At 35.1% G+C, this 15291-nt stretch overlaps 2 protein-coding genes across 12 annotated transcripts; both read left to right on the top strand.

Moving 5' to 3' along the window:
* Nucleotides 1–2153: 2153 nt before the first annotated feature.
* On the top strand, nucleotides 2154–14944 carry LOC145129453 (disease resistance protein RPP2B-like). 11 transcript variants are annotated; one of them, XM_079064171.1, is made up of 9 exons: nucleotides 2154–2220; nucleotides 2298–2932; nucleotides 3743–4234; nucleotides 4542–4630; nucleotides 10575–11714; nucleotides 11917–12765; nucleotides 12859–13308; nucleotides 13396–14226; nucleotides 14327–14944. In XM_079064171.1, exons 5-9 carry the CDS (start codon nucleotides 11682–11684, stop codon nucleotides 14873–14875), a joined length of 2712 nt encoding a protein of 903 aa, XP_078920297.1. In that variant the 5' UTR covers nucleotides 2154–2220; nucleotides 2298–2932; nucleotides 3743–4234; nucleotides 4542–4630; nucleotides 10575–11681; the 3' UTR covers nucleotides 14876–14944. The 11 variants fall into 11 exon arrangements, with proteins under 11 accessions (XP_078920297.1, XP_078920298.1, XP_078920294.1 ...); XM_079064172.1 differs by having other exon boundaries at nucleotides 2165–2964; nucleotides 3743–3826; nucleotides 4016–4234; XM_079064168.1 differs by having other exon boundaries at nucleotides 2165–2932; nucleotides 3743–3826; nucleotides 4016–4234.
* LOC145131277 (disease resistance protein Roq1-like) lies at nucleotides 9333–11553 on the top strand. Its single transcript, XM_079065991.1, has 3 exons — nucleotides 9333–9850; nucleotides 10575–11038; nucleotides 11495–11553. The coding sequence occupies exons 1-3, from the start codon at nucleotides 9333–9335 to the stop codon at nucleotides 11551–11553; spliced, it is 1041 nt and encodes a 346-aa protein (XP_078922117.1).
* Nucleotides 14945–15291: the final 347 nt, after the last annotated feature.

Raw genomic sequence — 15291 nt, forward strand, 5'->3', positions numbered from 1 at the left:
AAGTATAGTTGTCATGGTTTTGTAACAAACACGATAAATTATTGCTAAAGGCTTTGTATCATCTTTAAATTCTAAATTTTTTGTTTCTACAGTTAACACTAAAGTATCTAAAATATTTTTATCAAATAATCCTACAGAAAAATTTGGATAACAATTGAAATAAATAGGTCCGTTAGCAATATTTGTTTCAGCCATAGCTAAAATAGAATTTTGAAAATCTTTATGTCTCTTGTCTCTTAAAATAAGGAGAACAGGGGCATCTATTCCAAGTCTGAATAGAGGCTTGATAGCAATTTGGACTAAACCGACATGTAAAAATTTATATTTCATTCTATGTTCTAGAATAGATCGTGATGATAATAAATGTAAATTTTGTTGGTTTTGACCAATAGACAAAGTTTGTTCTGTCATTTTAATAGAATAACCTTGAAAATAGTCAAAAGTTCATATTCTATATATTGTATTAACATTAGTTTTAGGTATTGTCCAATCATTCAAACTTTGTTCTATGCCATTAACGGTTTCTTCAATAGAATTTATTTGATTATCATAATCTTGTTCATTGTCGATATTTTTACCAGTAATATATTTTTTGGATAGTATGCGTGAAAATTTACTCATATTCAATTAATTTTGCTTTAAAATTCTATAAGAAAACTTACTTGTTTTAATAACGATGAACAGAGGCGAATCGTCTCGACGATGATTGTGGTCCGGCACCGCGACTTACGTCATTATCTGCGCGTTTTACGCTAATCCAACCAATCACTGGTCTTGTCTCTGAATCATACTTATTAAAACTTGTAAATTTCTTAGAGAATATTAAACCCAAATTATATATATATATATATATATATATATATATATATATATATATATATATATATATATATATATATATATATATATGTGAAACCCTCTTCTAAAAGAATAGCCGGTCTACGTCGATGAGCAACTTCCCACCGACCACTTCTCATGTTATATATATATATATATATATATATATATATATATATATATATATATATATATATATATATATATATATATATATGTGAAACCCTCTTCTAAAAGAATAGTCGGTCTACGTCGATGAGCAACTTCCCACCATGAGAAGTATATATATATATATATATATATATATATATATATATATATATATATATATATATATATATATGTGAAACCCTCTTCTAAAAGAATAGCCGGTCTACGTCGATGAGCAACTTCTTACCGACCACTTCTCATGTTATATATATATATATATATATATATATATATATATATATATATATATATATATATATATATATATGTGAAACCCTCTTCTAAAAGAATAGCCGGTCTACGTCGATGAGCAACTTCCCACCGACCACTTCTCATGTTATATATATATATATATATATATATATATATATATATATATATATATATATATATATATATATATATATATATATATGAAACCCTCTTCTAAAAGAATAGCCGGTCTACGTCGATGAGCAACTTCTCACCGACCACTTCTCATGTTATATATATATATATATATATATATATATATATATATATATATATATATATATATATATATATATATATATATATATATATATATATATGTGAAACCCTCTTCTAAAAGAATAGCCGGTCTACGTCGATGAGCAACTTCCCACCGACCACTTCTCATGTTATATATATATATATATATATATATATATATATATATATATATATATATATATATGAAACCCTCTTCTAAAAGAATAGCCGGTCTACGTCGATGAGCAACTTCTCACCGACCACTTCTCATGTTATATATATATATATATATATATATATATATATATATATATATATATATGTGAAACCCTCTTCTAAAAGAATAGCCGGTCTACGTCGATGAGCAACTTCCCACCATGAGAAGTATATATATATATATATATATATATATATATATATATATATATATATATATATATATATATATATATATATATATGAAACCCTCTTTTAAAAGAATAGCCGGTCTACGTCGATGAGCAACTTCTCACCGACCACTTCATATATATATATATATATATATATATATATATATATATATATATATATATATATATATATATATATATATATATGTGAAACCCTCTTCTAAAAGAATAGCCGGTCTACGTCGATGAGCATCTTCCCACCGACCACTTCTCATGTCTCCGTTGTCTGGTGGTAAGCTTGGTGCTTGCCTCCTTAGTCACTCCTTCATCATCTGTAGGTAAGCTGCCTGATAGCCTGCTTAATCTCAGGTAAGCCCTACATCAGTGTACCATTTGACTTGGGTTCTTGAAACGGCGTCGTTCGTTGTTGCCTGCCTGCTTGCTTCCGTTCATCCTGACCTCACGCTGTCGTAGAAGACTTCATGGTGGGTTTTCCTTCTTGGCGGCAGCGTTTCCCCTGTTTGCCACCTCCTACTTCTCATTCGACCGCCACCTTGCTTGATTGTGGTTGACTCACCCTCTCTAGCTTTCTCTGTTGATGACACCTCCTGCTTAGAGAACCGCCTCTATCCTGATTCTTTTTATTGAAGATAAGATTTCCATCTCCCCACAAATATTCCGTATACACCAATTTCTTGGAGTTTTTCTATTCGACTCTGCTTTTTTTTTTTTTTCGATTTTACTCCAAAGTACCCTTTTTCGATTTTAGGGTTCCTAAAAATGTTTATTTTTGTTTATGTTTCATTGATGGTTTATGTATTAAATTGGAAATCAGGGGAGAAGTTTGCAAATTGTGTTTTAATTTCATCTTTTCTTGTTCTTTTGGCTCTTCCTCTTTGATATCAACTTTACCATTCACAACTTATGGGTTTAATTTTGATGTCCGTCAAAAATTTCTAGGTCCCCAGGTATCTGTCGATGCTGAAGATTCAGGACACCACTAGGTACATCGCTCTCCTCAAACCTTCTCTCTTAGGTAACCTGTAAATCCACATACATCTAAAGTACGACTTTCTTGAAAGCTTCATAATATCTTTTTGATTGTTTTGGCAATTATTATGCAATCAAGCTCAATTTTTTTACCATTTTTGTGTAGTGTCAAGTCTTCTTCAAAACCTTTAATCTTTGTAACAATTGAATGTGTTGGTTACCCTATGGTTCATCACTTGCACTCAACTTAGGCACGAGATATTAGGTTTTAGTTTTCATTTGTTTCATTAGAAACAAATTTATGGATTATAATTCTTTCTGTGAACATCATCCTTGGACCTTGATTGTTTCACTAGGTCTTTTTCCTTTGTGTATGAGATAGGGATGAAGAAGATGGGTGATGGAAAAGAGGTATTGTTGTTGTTGAGGACACCGGGAAGTGGTAGGAGAGGATGATAATTGAGTTAGTGAAAGGAGTATTAAGAACATAAATTTGCAACATTTAAGTGTTGGATTGAAAAGGGGTAAAGACTAAAGAAGAAAATTAGGGGATGGAGAAAACTATAAGCACTAGATCGTTAATTTTTTTTTTTTTTATTGTGTTTGTGCTTAATCTGGTATTTGATTATGTTCAGGAAGAGTAAAACAGGTAATAGATGCAAAAATGAGAATATGAAATATTAAAACATTTATCATGATTTTGGGTTAGCAAGTTAGGCACAACTTTTTATGTATATGTCTTTGATGGTGATTTGCATTATAGTTTATATATCTTGTTGACACGAGTGCAAGTTGTTAAAGCTTAATTGGTGTTGGAAATGCAGAAATGATGAATTTGATTTTGAGAGCATAATGGTTGCGGAAGCCATATTTCATCTCTGCTTCATCTGCTATAGTTACAGCCAGAGGTTTTAGATTAAATAATCAATTACTTACTTCTTTAACTAATTGTTTGGATTTCAATATAAAGGTTTTCTCTTGTTTTGAGAAATTTGAGTTCCTTGTTGATAAAACATATAATCTTTGCTCTCGAGTCAGTAAAAGTTTTGTGTACATATCCCACCAACCACTTACAAAGTTCGATTTACGGCCGCTAGATACATCGGCTGGCGGCTTCCTTCTTCACTCATTTGGCTTAGAGCAGTCTGCTTGTTTCCGGTCATCTTGACCTCACGCCGAAGCAAGAGACTTCACTGCGGGTTTTCCTTCTTGGTGGCCGCGTTTCCCCAATTGCATCCTTTTTGATCTTTCAAATTTACTAAAGTACCCCTGAGTATGGAATATGATGTCAAGCTACAGAACAATGAAAAAAAAAGGTAAAATCTTTTTAGCAGTAAGCTTTTGGTAGTGTTTGGTATGATAAATTAATGTAAGGAATGGAATGGCTAATTCCATTCGAATGGAATAACTTTCACAAAATAATAGTTATTTTTTCGTATCGAAAGACCAATTTTAAAAAATATGATTATTTCGTGATACGACACCTCATAATTTGGTCACTTTAGTGATTAGCCATTTTTTTTAAATTGAATTTGAGAAGTGGAAGGAATTTCATATCCAAGAATAATTGATGCAATCTTTCTTTCTCCGGTATCCTTATGGTGCTACTTGTTATCATTATAGTTCTGAAGTTATGCAGTCTTCCTCAAGAAACAAGAAAAAAAAACGGAATGATCTTCTTCAGAACATAGACATGTTAGACACATAATTCGGTAATCCACTAGTTTGATTTCCAATTTTTTTGCATTTATCGATTGTTTTTTTCCAGTTATACTTCAATTTCATAGAAAAGTTTGTTTTTTGCTCTCTCTCTCTCTCTCTCTCTATATATATATATATATATATATATATATATATATATATATATATATATATATATATATATATATATATATATAGCAGAGCATTGGTAGAGAGATCTATTGGGGGATTAGGCATATAGGGCAGAAGCATGACTTTGTTTTAATATGTAAAATCTTTGATTAATTTTAGGGTATTTGAACAGGTATGGAATAAGAATTTTGAATAGTCATATTATTGAAATACAATTATTCTTTTGACTAATTACCGTGTATTTGTGTAAGGACTAAAAAAGATTTAATATCAAGTTGAGAAAAAAATTATTAAGAACACAACTTGAGAAAACATTATCAATTTGCAGGCCTGACTAAGGAATAGTCACTAATATTCGAAACAGCTTCACAACACCTTCTATAAAGAACCATGTTGATGAGTTTCTCAACTTTGAAAATGTAAAAAAACCGATTGTGATTAGAAATTTCTGTTATATCTGTTGAACACGACTCTTTGTATGGGAAACAACAAGACTTTTATTTAAGATACTTAAGAAGACCTTACACTTTGTGAGACTAGGGATTAGGTTTTCAGATTCTTTCCGTCCTTCGAAGTTGTGGAGGCGGCGTCTCCCTTTCACCGGCATCACTTGTTTGAGTTACTTCTTGCTCAATGACATCAATGTCGCTCAGATCTTCAGGTGTATCAACACTTAACCAAATGTGTGCAGTTTGCTCCCCCATCTTTTGTTTTAAAACTTCTTCAATATTTTCCGAGTCTGGTAATACTTTCTTCTCTGAGGACCATCATGAAGATGCTTCATCGAACACTACATCTCTTGAAGTGTAGCACATTCCGCTTGTTGGATCACAACACCTCCATCCTTTTATTTGATTGCCATATCCAACAAATATACACCTGACTGCTTTCTTGTCAAACTTGCTACGTAAATGACTAGGTACAAATACGTAGCAGACGCAACCAAATACTCGGAAGTAGCTAACAGTAGGTTTCATGTTCCATAGTGTCTCAAATGGTGAGATGAAACCTAACCTTGGTTGGGGAAGTTTATTGATCACATGGGCAGCAGTTCGCATTGCTTCAGCCCAAAATCTTCCTGGGACATTCTTCGCGTGTAGCATGCTTCGACAAATTTCTGCAAGATGTCGATTCTTTCTCTTAGCTACACCATTTTGTTGAGGTGTGTTGGCACATGTGAATTGATGACGTATACCACATTCTTTTAGATAGCGATTGAATTCTTTCGAGGTGTATTCTCCTCCATTGTCTGAGCGTAGACACCGAATCTTCTTTCTCACTTCTCCTTCGACCGTTGTCTTGAATTCTAGAAACTTTGAGAATGTTTCAGATTTTTCTTTCATGAAGAAAACCCACACATATCTCGAATAATCATCAATGAACGTCACCATGTACCGCATCCCGCTAACTGATGTCTGCTTGACTGGACTGAACACATCTGAGTGAATTAACTCTAGTGGCTTCTTTGCTCTAAAGTTTGACTCCTTGTATGGTAATTGATGAGCTTTACCATACTTCAACTTGTGATAACCAACATGTCCCAGCCGTGCATGCCATAGATCTGCTGTCTCGTTCTTACGAGTCTTGTCTACATAGGCAGACTCTGCGGAGAGCACATAGACGGACTCCACTCTCCGTCCTTCCATTGTTGGCTTTTCTGATATTTTAAGATCTCGATAGACCTTCACATCTTGTGGGCCAAACAAGACGTAGTTGCCTGACGATGTTAGTTGCGATATCGACAACAAGTTCTTCTTCATACCTGGCACGTGATAGACATTATGTAGTGACACCATGTCAGATTTATTACCAGGCATGATCGTCGTTTTTCCAATCTGAGCAATTGGAAGTCATGCATTGTTGGCTGTAAGTACCATGCGACTCCCTTTGTACTCCTTCACGTCTTGTAGTTTGTTCTGATCGTCAGTCATGTGATTGGAGCATCCTGAATCAATGATCCAGTCATTCTCATAGTTGACACGCTCTCCCATCATTGTCATGAGTGCCAACTCGTTTTCTTCTATGGCACATAATGCCTCAGCATCCCATTCATCCTCTATTTCTTTTTTGGAAGTTACGACATTGCTTTCCACAGACTTTTTCTTTGACCAACAATCCTTGGACATGTGGCCCCACTTTCCACAGTTGTTGCAGTTGCCTTCGAACCTCCTCCCCCGAGAACTCTTATTGTCGGTCTTTTGAGATCTCCATGGTTGTGAGGTTCCTGGTTGACTCTTCCCTTTGTCAGCATTTTTGTATCCTTCTTTAGAAGGTGGCTTGAAATTCCTCCGACTTTTACTTGTGTAGAGTGCTTCTTCTTCACTCTTCAGCGTGATGCCTCCCATTTGCTTAGCCATAGCTTCTTGGCTGGCCAACAAATTCTCAAACTCTACAAGTGATGGTTGAACGGGCCATCCTTGTACAGCAGTAACAAAGCTTCTATATTCCGGCCTCAGTCCATGGATAATGATCCTCTTCATTCGAGCTTCTGCAATGACGGATTGCGGATCTAGTTCAGTAATCTCCCGACATATCGATTTGACCTTGTGGAAATATTGAGCAATCGTCATGTCACGTTGTGAGATTGATAATAGCTCGTTCTCCAAAAGTTGTAGTCTCGTATCATTCTTCTTTGAGAAAAGCATCACAAACGTACACCCCGAATATGCTCCAACATCTCTTCTTCGATTGTGGTCTTCAAGGCAAACATTGCTTTGCCTGCTTTGATTTTCCATTTGCGCAAAGCACCATTAACGTCTTCCTCTGGTGGCGTAGTTTCGCTTCCACCAACGACCTCCCATAGATCTTGTCCTTGTAAGTAGGACTTCATACATGTTTCCCACGTTTTGTAGTTGTTGTTGTTGAGTTTCTTGATTCCTCCGACGACTTGGAGATCACCCATCATGTTGGCAGTATCTCGGTAATACCAAACAAGCTAGTTTCGATACTAAACTTGCAGAGTCACAAACTACTCACGATACAACGAGAATCACTCGTTCTCACTATCAAGAAACCTTGCTCTGATACCAGATTGTTGAACACGACTCTTTGTATGGGAAACAACAAGACTTTTATTTAAGATACTTAAGAAGACCTTACACTTTGTGAGACTACTACACACTTTGCTCTCTTTGAGGCTTTCTTGGATGGTTTGGAGCAAATGAGCTCCACACCTATTTATAGGCCTCTCAGGAAGGTTCTAGATACTAGTATACACTTACTACATACTAGATAACTCTAGAACTATCTAACATACTCTATATGCTTCCATATGTTTCTAGAATATTCTACCATGTTCTGGAGAGGTCTAGGCTGCTCCAGTGTCTTCTAGAATGATCCATAACCTTCCAGGGTCTTCCATGTCGTTCTAGAGTATTCTAGACTCTTCCGGTATATTCCGGAGTCTTCCATAGTCTTCCATAATGTTCTAGAATCTTCTAGAGCGTTCTAGAGCAAGTTAAAGTCTTCTAGATAATATTTGTTCTATTGGGCTAGTGATGATCTTTAACAATATCATCTATACTACTTTCCTATGAGTCGCATAAAGAGTATGTATATTATCTTTTATAATAAGAATTTGGGGTAACGGGCTAATTGCAAGAAATAACAACATTCATGATTTGTTTATTACAGTGGCTTACTTTCATTCCTTCCTATTATAATGTTGTACTTTTAAAATCAACCCAATTATACAAGTTATGACCACAAAGCTGTACTTTCAATATTTACCCAATTATACAAGTTATGACCACAACGTTAGACTCTTATTAAATATAACATTTTCTTACATTATAATTTTTTTGCACACTAGACGTTTGATTAAATGCTTTGAATCTTTTAATTTTTTTCAAGGACGTAGTATTTTGAAAAATTCATCTAATTATAACATCATTTCCCTTATTATAATATTGTACTTTCATTTTTAAATACTTGAACTTTGTATTTCAAAAATCCATTGAATTATAACGTTCTACCTTTTTCTTCAAAAACACTCACATTACCTGTTGTGGGCACTGCCCGTAAAACATCACTAATATATATATATATATATATATATATATATATATATATATATATATATATATATTCTTCTATTCATTTATTGCCATGCAACTTGGTATATATAAATATTTATCTTGCCGATAAAAAGATGAGCAAATCTCTTTTACTGTGATTTGCTATTGAAAAATGAGCCATCGACTAAAGAGGTATTTCATGTTCTCTTCCATATTGATGCACCGTCCAAGTGGTGTCCATGCCTACTGCATGCATTGTCCTCCCAGCTAACAATCAGCTAAACAATAGCTACACACATAGCTCAAGCTACACACATAGCTCACCCTATTTTCTTCAACTAAGAATGTTTGACTAAAAGTTCACCTAGCTTTGAAATTAATGCCTTCACCAGCTAACAATCAGCTAAACAATAGAAGAAAAATTGACTTTGCTGCCAAACGTTGACTCTCATACCAAATAAGAGACATTCATCTCAGAGTTTAGATCTAAGACAACCAAAATCAGAAGCAGCGAAACTTACATTCCCGGTTGAGATCATATACACTCTTGTAATTCTCAACTTTCATGGCCATCCCTACTGAATTACCAGAAGATCAAGAAGCGGCAGGAACATATGATGTTTTCCTGAGTTTCAGAGGGAAAGACACTCGTCTAGGTTTTATGGATCACCTCTACCAAGCTTTGGTGAACGAAAACATCTCTACCTTTCTTGATGAGGAAGAGGTTGAAACCGGGGAAGAACTTAAACCAGAACTTGCAATAGCTATAAAAAGCTCTCGTGCTTCAATAATTGTTTTATCTAAGAACTACGCATCTTCAACATGGTGTCTGGACGAGCTGGTGATGATCCTTGAGCAACGAAGGGTCTCTGACCATATTGTTCTCCCCATTTTTTACAACATTGAGCCTACACATATCAGGAAGCAAAAAAGTATTTTTGGAGAAGCGTTATTTGAACACAAACAGAGGATTGAGTACGAAAAGGATGCGAAGAAGAAAACTCAAGGTGCTCATAAGTTGGAGATGTGGACGAAAGGACTTACAGAGATTGCTGATTTGAAAGGAAAAGATACAAGCGGAAGGTAAAACATTCATACTATATTCCCACAAAATTCTTCAGTTTTGTATGGAGAACTACAGCCAACATGCATCATATAATATTGGAACCAAGTCCAGTTAAATCTAAAACTATTCTTAATTAAGCATTGTGAATTACAAACCTTTCAAATACACAGAAATTTAAGAATCCAGTATAAACCATCTGGTGGAATAAATAGACATAAAGCACCTTGTTTGTAGAATTTCTTATGTATATAGTTGATCGATCGACTCCTTGAATGTTCTCGTGAGAAAGAGATATTAATCACCACAGTTTGTGTGAGGGCATATATTCACGTGTGTATAGAGAACTGTAAAAGGAGAGAAAATCCGAGAATATATAGACAAAGGATACAATTATTTTGTCCAATGATCTCTCTCTCTCTCTCAATTGTTAAATCCAAAAATCCATGGGTCTTAATTCTCTCTCTCTCTCTCTCTCTCTCTCTCTCTCTCTCTAAATCCAAAAATCCATGGGTCTTAATTAGAGCATACCATTGTGAGATTTAGCTTTTTGCCATTGTTGGGATGAAAAGCTTCCGTGGGAACGAAGCCGTGGAAACATATACAAAGTGGCCCCACCATTTGTTTAAACTGCGTGTATATTTTATTTTAGTCCCTCTCATATTAATTAATTATTGATCAGTTTTATTTAATTTGATCTATGGGCTGATGTGTCTTGTTGATCGAATTTGATCCCTTTTTCAGAAGAGAGACGGTGGTCATTGAAGAAGTCGTGAAAGAAATTAGTACCAGACTGGAACTACACTTGCAAAGGAGAATCCCACACCTAATTGGGATGGACAATTCTATTTATATCATCAGTTCCTGGTTAAAACGAGGATCTTCTGAAGCTGCTGAAATTCTCACAATTTGGGGAATGGTCGGGATCGGAAAAACAACATTGGCAGAATATACGTTTACGTCGCACCACCATGAATTTGAAAGAAGTAGCTTTGTTGAAGGCATTGGAAGAAGATGTGCACAACAGACATTACTAGATTTGCAAAAACAGCTTCTTGGAGACATTCTCAAGAAAAGAAAGATTGAAGAAAATAATTCAGATCTGTGCACATCTAGGGTTGAAAAAGCATTATCTAGGAAAAAGACACTTTTGGTTCTTGATGATGTTGATAACTTTGAGCAACTGGATGTGTTGATTGGAACAAAAGGTTTTCATCATGGAAGCAAGATTATAGTAACAACTAGGGATGAGAATTTGGCCCGAAAACCCGAACCGAACCGAAAACCGAACCGAACCGAACCGAATTAGACCCGAATAAGCAATTCGATTCGGTTTTCGGGTATCTATATAAGGCTTATTCGGTTTTCGGGTTATTCGGTCCGGGTTACCCGAATAAGGGCTTATTCGGTCCAAAAGGACCGAACCGAATATGAAAAGTCACATTTTTTTCCTAACACGTTGCTTATTCGGTCTTCTTTTCTATCGATCGTTACCCAACAAAACCCACATAATACACCAAAAAAGATCAACGAAATCGAATTCGATCATCCGTATTACACCAAATCGACAGTAGCGTATTACACCAAATCGACGAGTCGACGACATTACTCTTTGATCGATTGAGGTTTTTCTCATCCTTGCGACATTAATCTTTGATCGACAGTTGCGGCTGCTGCCCTTGCGACTTGCGATAACCTGGACTCATTGATCGATCATCACTAGTTCAAAGTTCAAACTTCAAAGTCCATTCACGATAAGAAAAAAAAAAGTCGGCCCTTGCGTCTGGAAAAAATAATCGTCTCCTCATCCTTGTTTTCTACTTTCTAGTGTGATCAAACTTCATTCAAGTCATGGAAAATTGGGTACCAAATCAAGAAACTCAAGTAAGTATTTGTATCTTATTCTACTACTCAATCTTTCAATGTGTTATTATATATGTTACTCGTTGAAATTTGAATATGTTAATCTACTACTCAATCTTTTAATTTGTTTCTTTAAACGATTTGTTATGAAATCATAAGCTACAAAAGTCATACAAAATACAATATTTATAATCACATTCTAAATGTTATTTGGGTTATTCAGGTTATTCGGCTCCTTAATCATCTTGTAGATGTTATTTGGGTTATTCGGGCCGGAACCGAACCGAACCGAATAATACCCGAACCGAACCGAACCCGTATTGCTTATTTGGTTCGATTTTCGGTTCATACAATTACCCTTATTCGGTTTTCGGTTTATTCGGGTTCGGGTCGGTTCGGTTCGGTTCCGACCCGAATAACATCCCTAGTAAGAACCAAAGATGGGTCCCTAACAGAAAAGTGTTCATTGTTTCGTATGAAATTTCCTCCAAAACATACAAAGCTTGCACTTCATGGCTTAAGTGACACTGCATCTATGAGACTTTTATGTTGGCATGCGTTTGGAAACATTGATCCCCAGAAAGGTTATGAGAAAAAAGCACAACGAGTTGCTAAGTATTGTGGAGGACATCCATTGGCTCTTAAAGTTTTGGGTAGTTCATTAATTAATGAAGATGCAGCCATATGGAGTGATGTCCTTGAAATGTTGGAAGCAAAAGGATATTTAACTGATGTAGAAGAGGAAGTACAAAAGGCTCTGCAAATTAGCTTTGATTCTTTATCAGCAAACTGCAAAGAACTCTTTAAGCACATTGCTTGCTTTTTTGTTGGAAAAGAAAGAGAAGTTACAGAAACAATATTAAAGGAATGGGGGTTACAAACATCATATGGGATCACCAAGCTCATTGATAGATGTCTTCTCACAATTGGAGATGAGAATGAGTTTACAATGCATCAGTTGCTTCAAGAGATGGGGAGAGATTTAGTCCGCAAAGAATCACTTGATAAGCCATGGAAGCGTAGTCGTGTATGGAAACATGAGGAGTCCCTCGATTTGTTAAAAAGTGACAAGGTAATATACTAATACAACATAGTCACCATGAGTATTAGTTAGCTTTATCATCTATATAACAATGAATGCTTGTTGTAATTTTCTTTTTGATAGGGTACCCAAAGAATTCAAGGTCTTATCCTTGACATGAAGTTATTGAGGGAAGAGACATTATGTAGATCAATAAGTAGCGTGACAGAGCATAACTACCAAAATAATGATGTGAACAAAAGTTTTAGAGCTGCTCAACCAATCCAGATGGTCTATGAGTTCTTTTTAATAATTTGGTTGTTTTTTGCTTCGCTTCTCCTAATGCTTTCATCTTCTCGTTGCAAAAAAGTGGAATTGAGAGCTGATGCTTTAAGAAAGATGGATAAGCTAAAGCTACTCCAACTCAATTATGTAACAGTGGACGGATCCTACAAGAATTTTCCAAAAGGTTTAAGGTGGTTGTGCATGCATGGATTCCATTTAAAATTCATACCTTCAGACTTACCAGTGGAAAATTTGGTTGCTCTTGACATGTCTTACAGTAATCTGACACAGCTTTGGAAGAAGCTGAAGGTATGAAATTAAAGCTTTTACTTCAATTTTTAGACTATTAATATCTTGGTTATAATATTCTTGATGAGAGGATATCCAATGCAACAGCTTCTTAGGTCATTGAAGATTCTTAATCTGAGTTATTGCAATCTTGTTAGAGTTGAAGGCTTCTCTGCGCTACCTGCACTTGAGAGGTTGATTCTTAGAAGCTGTAAAAGCTTAGTTCATGTGTGTGAGTCAATTGGTGGATGCCATAGCCTTGTTATTCTTGACATGAGCAAATGCAGTAAGCTTAATAATGTTCCAATTAGCATCAGCAAGTTAAAGAATGTTAGAAGTATATCATTACAAGGTTGCCTAGGTGCTAGTGGATTTCTAATGCGGATGAAGGATATGGAGTCATATGCATCTTCCTCTTCCGTTGGAGATTTTTTACCGAAAACTCCAAAATCATTTTTGCTACCTTCACTAGTAGCCTTGTCGCTTAAGTGCAATAATTTATCTAATGAATCCTTTCCAAAGGACTTCAGTAGCATGTCAATGTTGAAGAGATTATATCTAAATGGGAATCCAATTGAGTCCTTGCCTGATTGTGTGAGAAGCCTTAGCAGGCTTGAGGTACTCAGTGTTGGAAAATGTTGGATGTTGAAGTCGGTATTGTGCCCTCCACCTACAATCCAATATTTGTGGACTGTAAAGTGTTCGTCACTTATTAAAATAACATTCCCTCAAGAAATGTCGGCCCCACCAGCTGTGGGTTACAATTATTCGGAGTCATTGACCGAAATTGAAGGCATAATAAAATTTCAAGCTATAGCACAAATTAATGACCAGATATTATGTAGCTTGGGATGGACAAATTTACAACATGTGAAACATCAGAAGATGCGGATGATAGATTTATACAGATGGTCTGATTCAAAGAATCTCCCAGTCCAGGTATTCTCTTTCTTCTGCTCTGTTTCTATGGATCTCACAAACACACACACACACACACTAATATGCGTAAAATTCATACAATCTAATGTTTTATTTGCAGGTGGTTTACGGATTTGGAATATTTAGCACATGTTTTCCGGGGAAAGCAGTTCCAGATTGGCTACCTCATAAAGGCAAGGGTTCAACAATATCAAGAGCCCTGACATCGTCTTCAATGAATAAAACGATACAAGGAATAAATATAAGCTTTGTGCATACATTTAAAGGCACAGGAAAGTTAAGTTGTTTAAGAATAAATATGTATGCTGTGGGAGAAACTGATGAAGATATAGTATGGTTAAGTCATTGGATGTTTGGGGACAATGAGATTAAAAATGGTGATGAAGTTGGTGTTACAATATTAGAAGACATGGGAGTCATGGTAAGAGAGTGCGCAATAAGTCCGGTGTATAATAATACTGATAAGGACAATGAAGAAGATCCTTTGAGTTATTACAAGTCGTGGAAACATATTCTTGGTGGTGATCTGTCCGATCTTCAATTAGAGTCAGGAGAGCACTTTCTAGACCAAACAAATAATGTTCGGTTGGACCAAACTGGCATCATGTTGATTGTTTCTATTAACCCAATAACTACTAAGATACAATAATCATAATATGAAAACTGGATGTTATATTATATAAATATGAAAGAGTAAAGTTTTGAATCAAAAAGAAATTAGAAGTATAATAGTGTAATATAGTAATATGAAAGTAGGATACTACATTATACAAATAGATCAAAGTACATTGATATATTTTACTTTTAGCCCAATATATAAAGTTCTGAAATGGAAAGAAAACATATACACAACCGTAAGGAATAAGCCCTCAATAATTTTTGAATTCTTTTGTGGAAATTGAATGCTTATTCTTTCTCATCTCAATGTACTCATTTGTTCAGACACAAGTCAGTATTAACCTTCACCTAAGCTATACAACATTCCTCTTTCTTCAGCCATCTTTTTCTTTTAACCTGCATTCAATTTCCAAAACATTAAAATTTTCAAGAAAAAAAAGGTGTAAT

Source organism: Lactuca virosa, chromosome 8, assembly GCF_052849685.1.
Source record: "Lactuca virosa cultivar CGN04683 chromosome 8, Lactuca_virosa_CGN04683_v6, whole genome shotgun sequence".
Classification (NCBI taxonomy): domain Eukaryota; kingdom Viridiplantae; phylum Streptophyta; class Magnoliopsida; order Asterales; family Asteraceae; genus Lactuca; species Lactuca virosa.

Excerpts from the sequence above, each read along its gene's own strand:
- LOC145131277 (XM_079065991.1), top strand. The coding sequence starts at position 9,333 with ATGGCCATCCCTACTGAATTACCAGAAGATCAAGAAGCGGCAGGAACA. Across the intron at positions 9,851-10,574 it reads GGAAAAGATACAAGCGGAAG|AAGAGAGACGGTGGTCATTG; the intron begins GTAAAACATTCA and ends TCCCTTTTTCAG. Across the intron at positions 11,039-11,494 it reads TGTGTTGATTGGAACAAAAG|TTGCGGCTGCTGCCCTTGCG; the intron begins GTTTTCATCATG and ends TTTGATCGACAG.
- LOC145129453 (XM_079064171.1), top strand. The coding sequence starts at position 11,682 with ATGGAAAATTGGGTACCAAATCAAGAAACTCAA. Across the intron at positions 11,715-11,916 it reads TACCAAATCAAGAAACTCAA|GTTATTCGGCTCCTTAATCA; the intron begins GTAAGTATTTGT and ends TGGGTTATTCAG. Across the intron at positions 14,227-14,326 it reads CAAAGAATCTCCCAGTCCAG|GTGGTTTACGGATTTGGAAT; the intron begins GTATTCTCTTTC and ends TTTTATTTGCAG.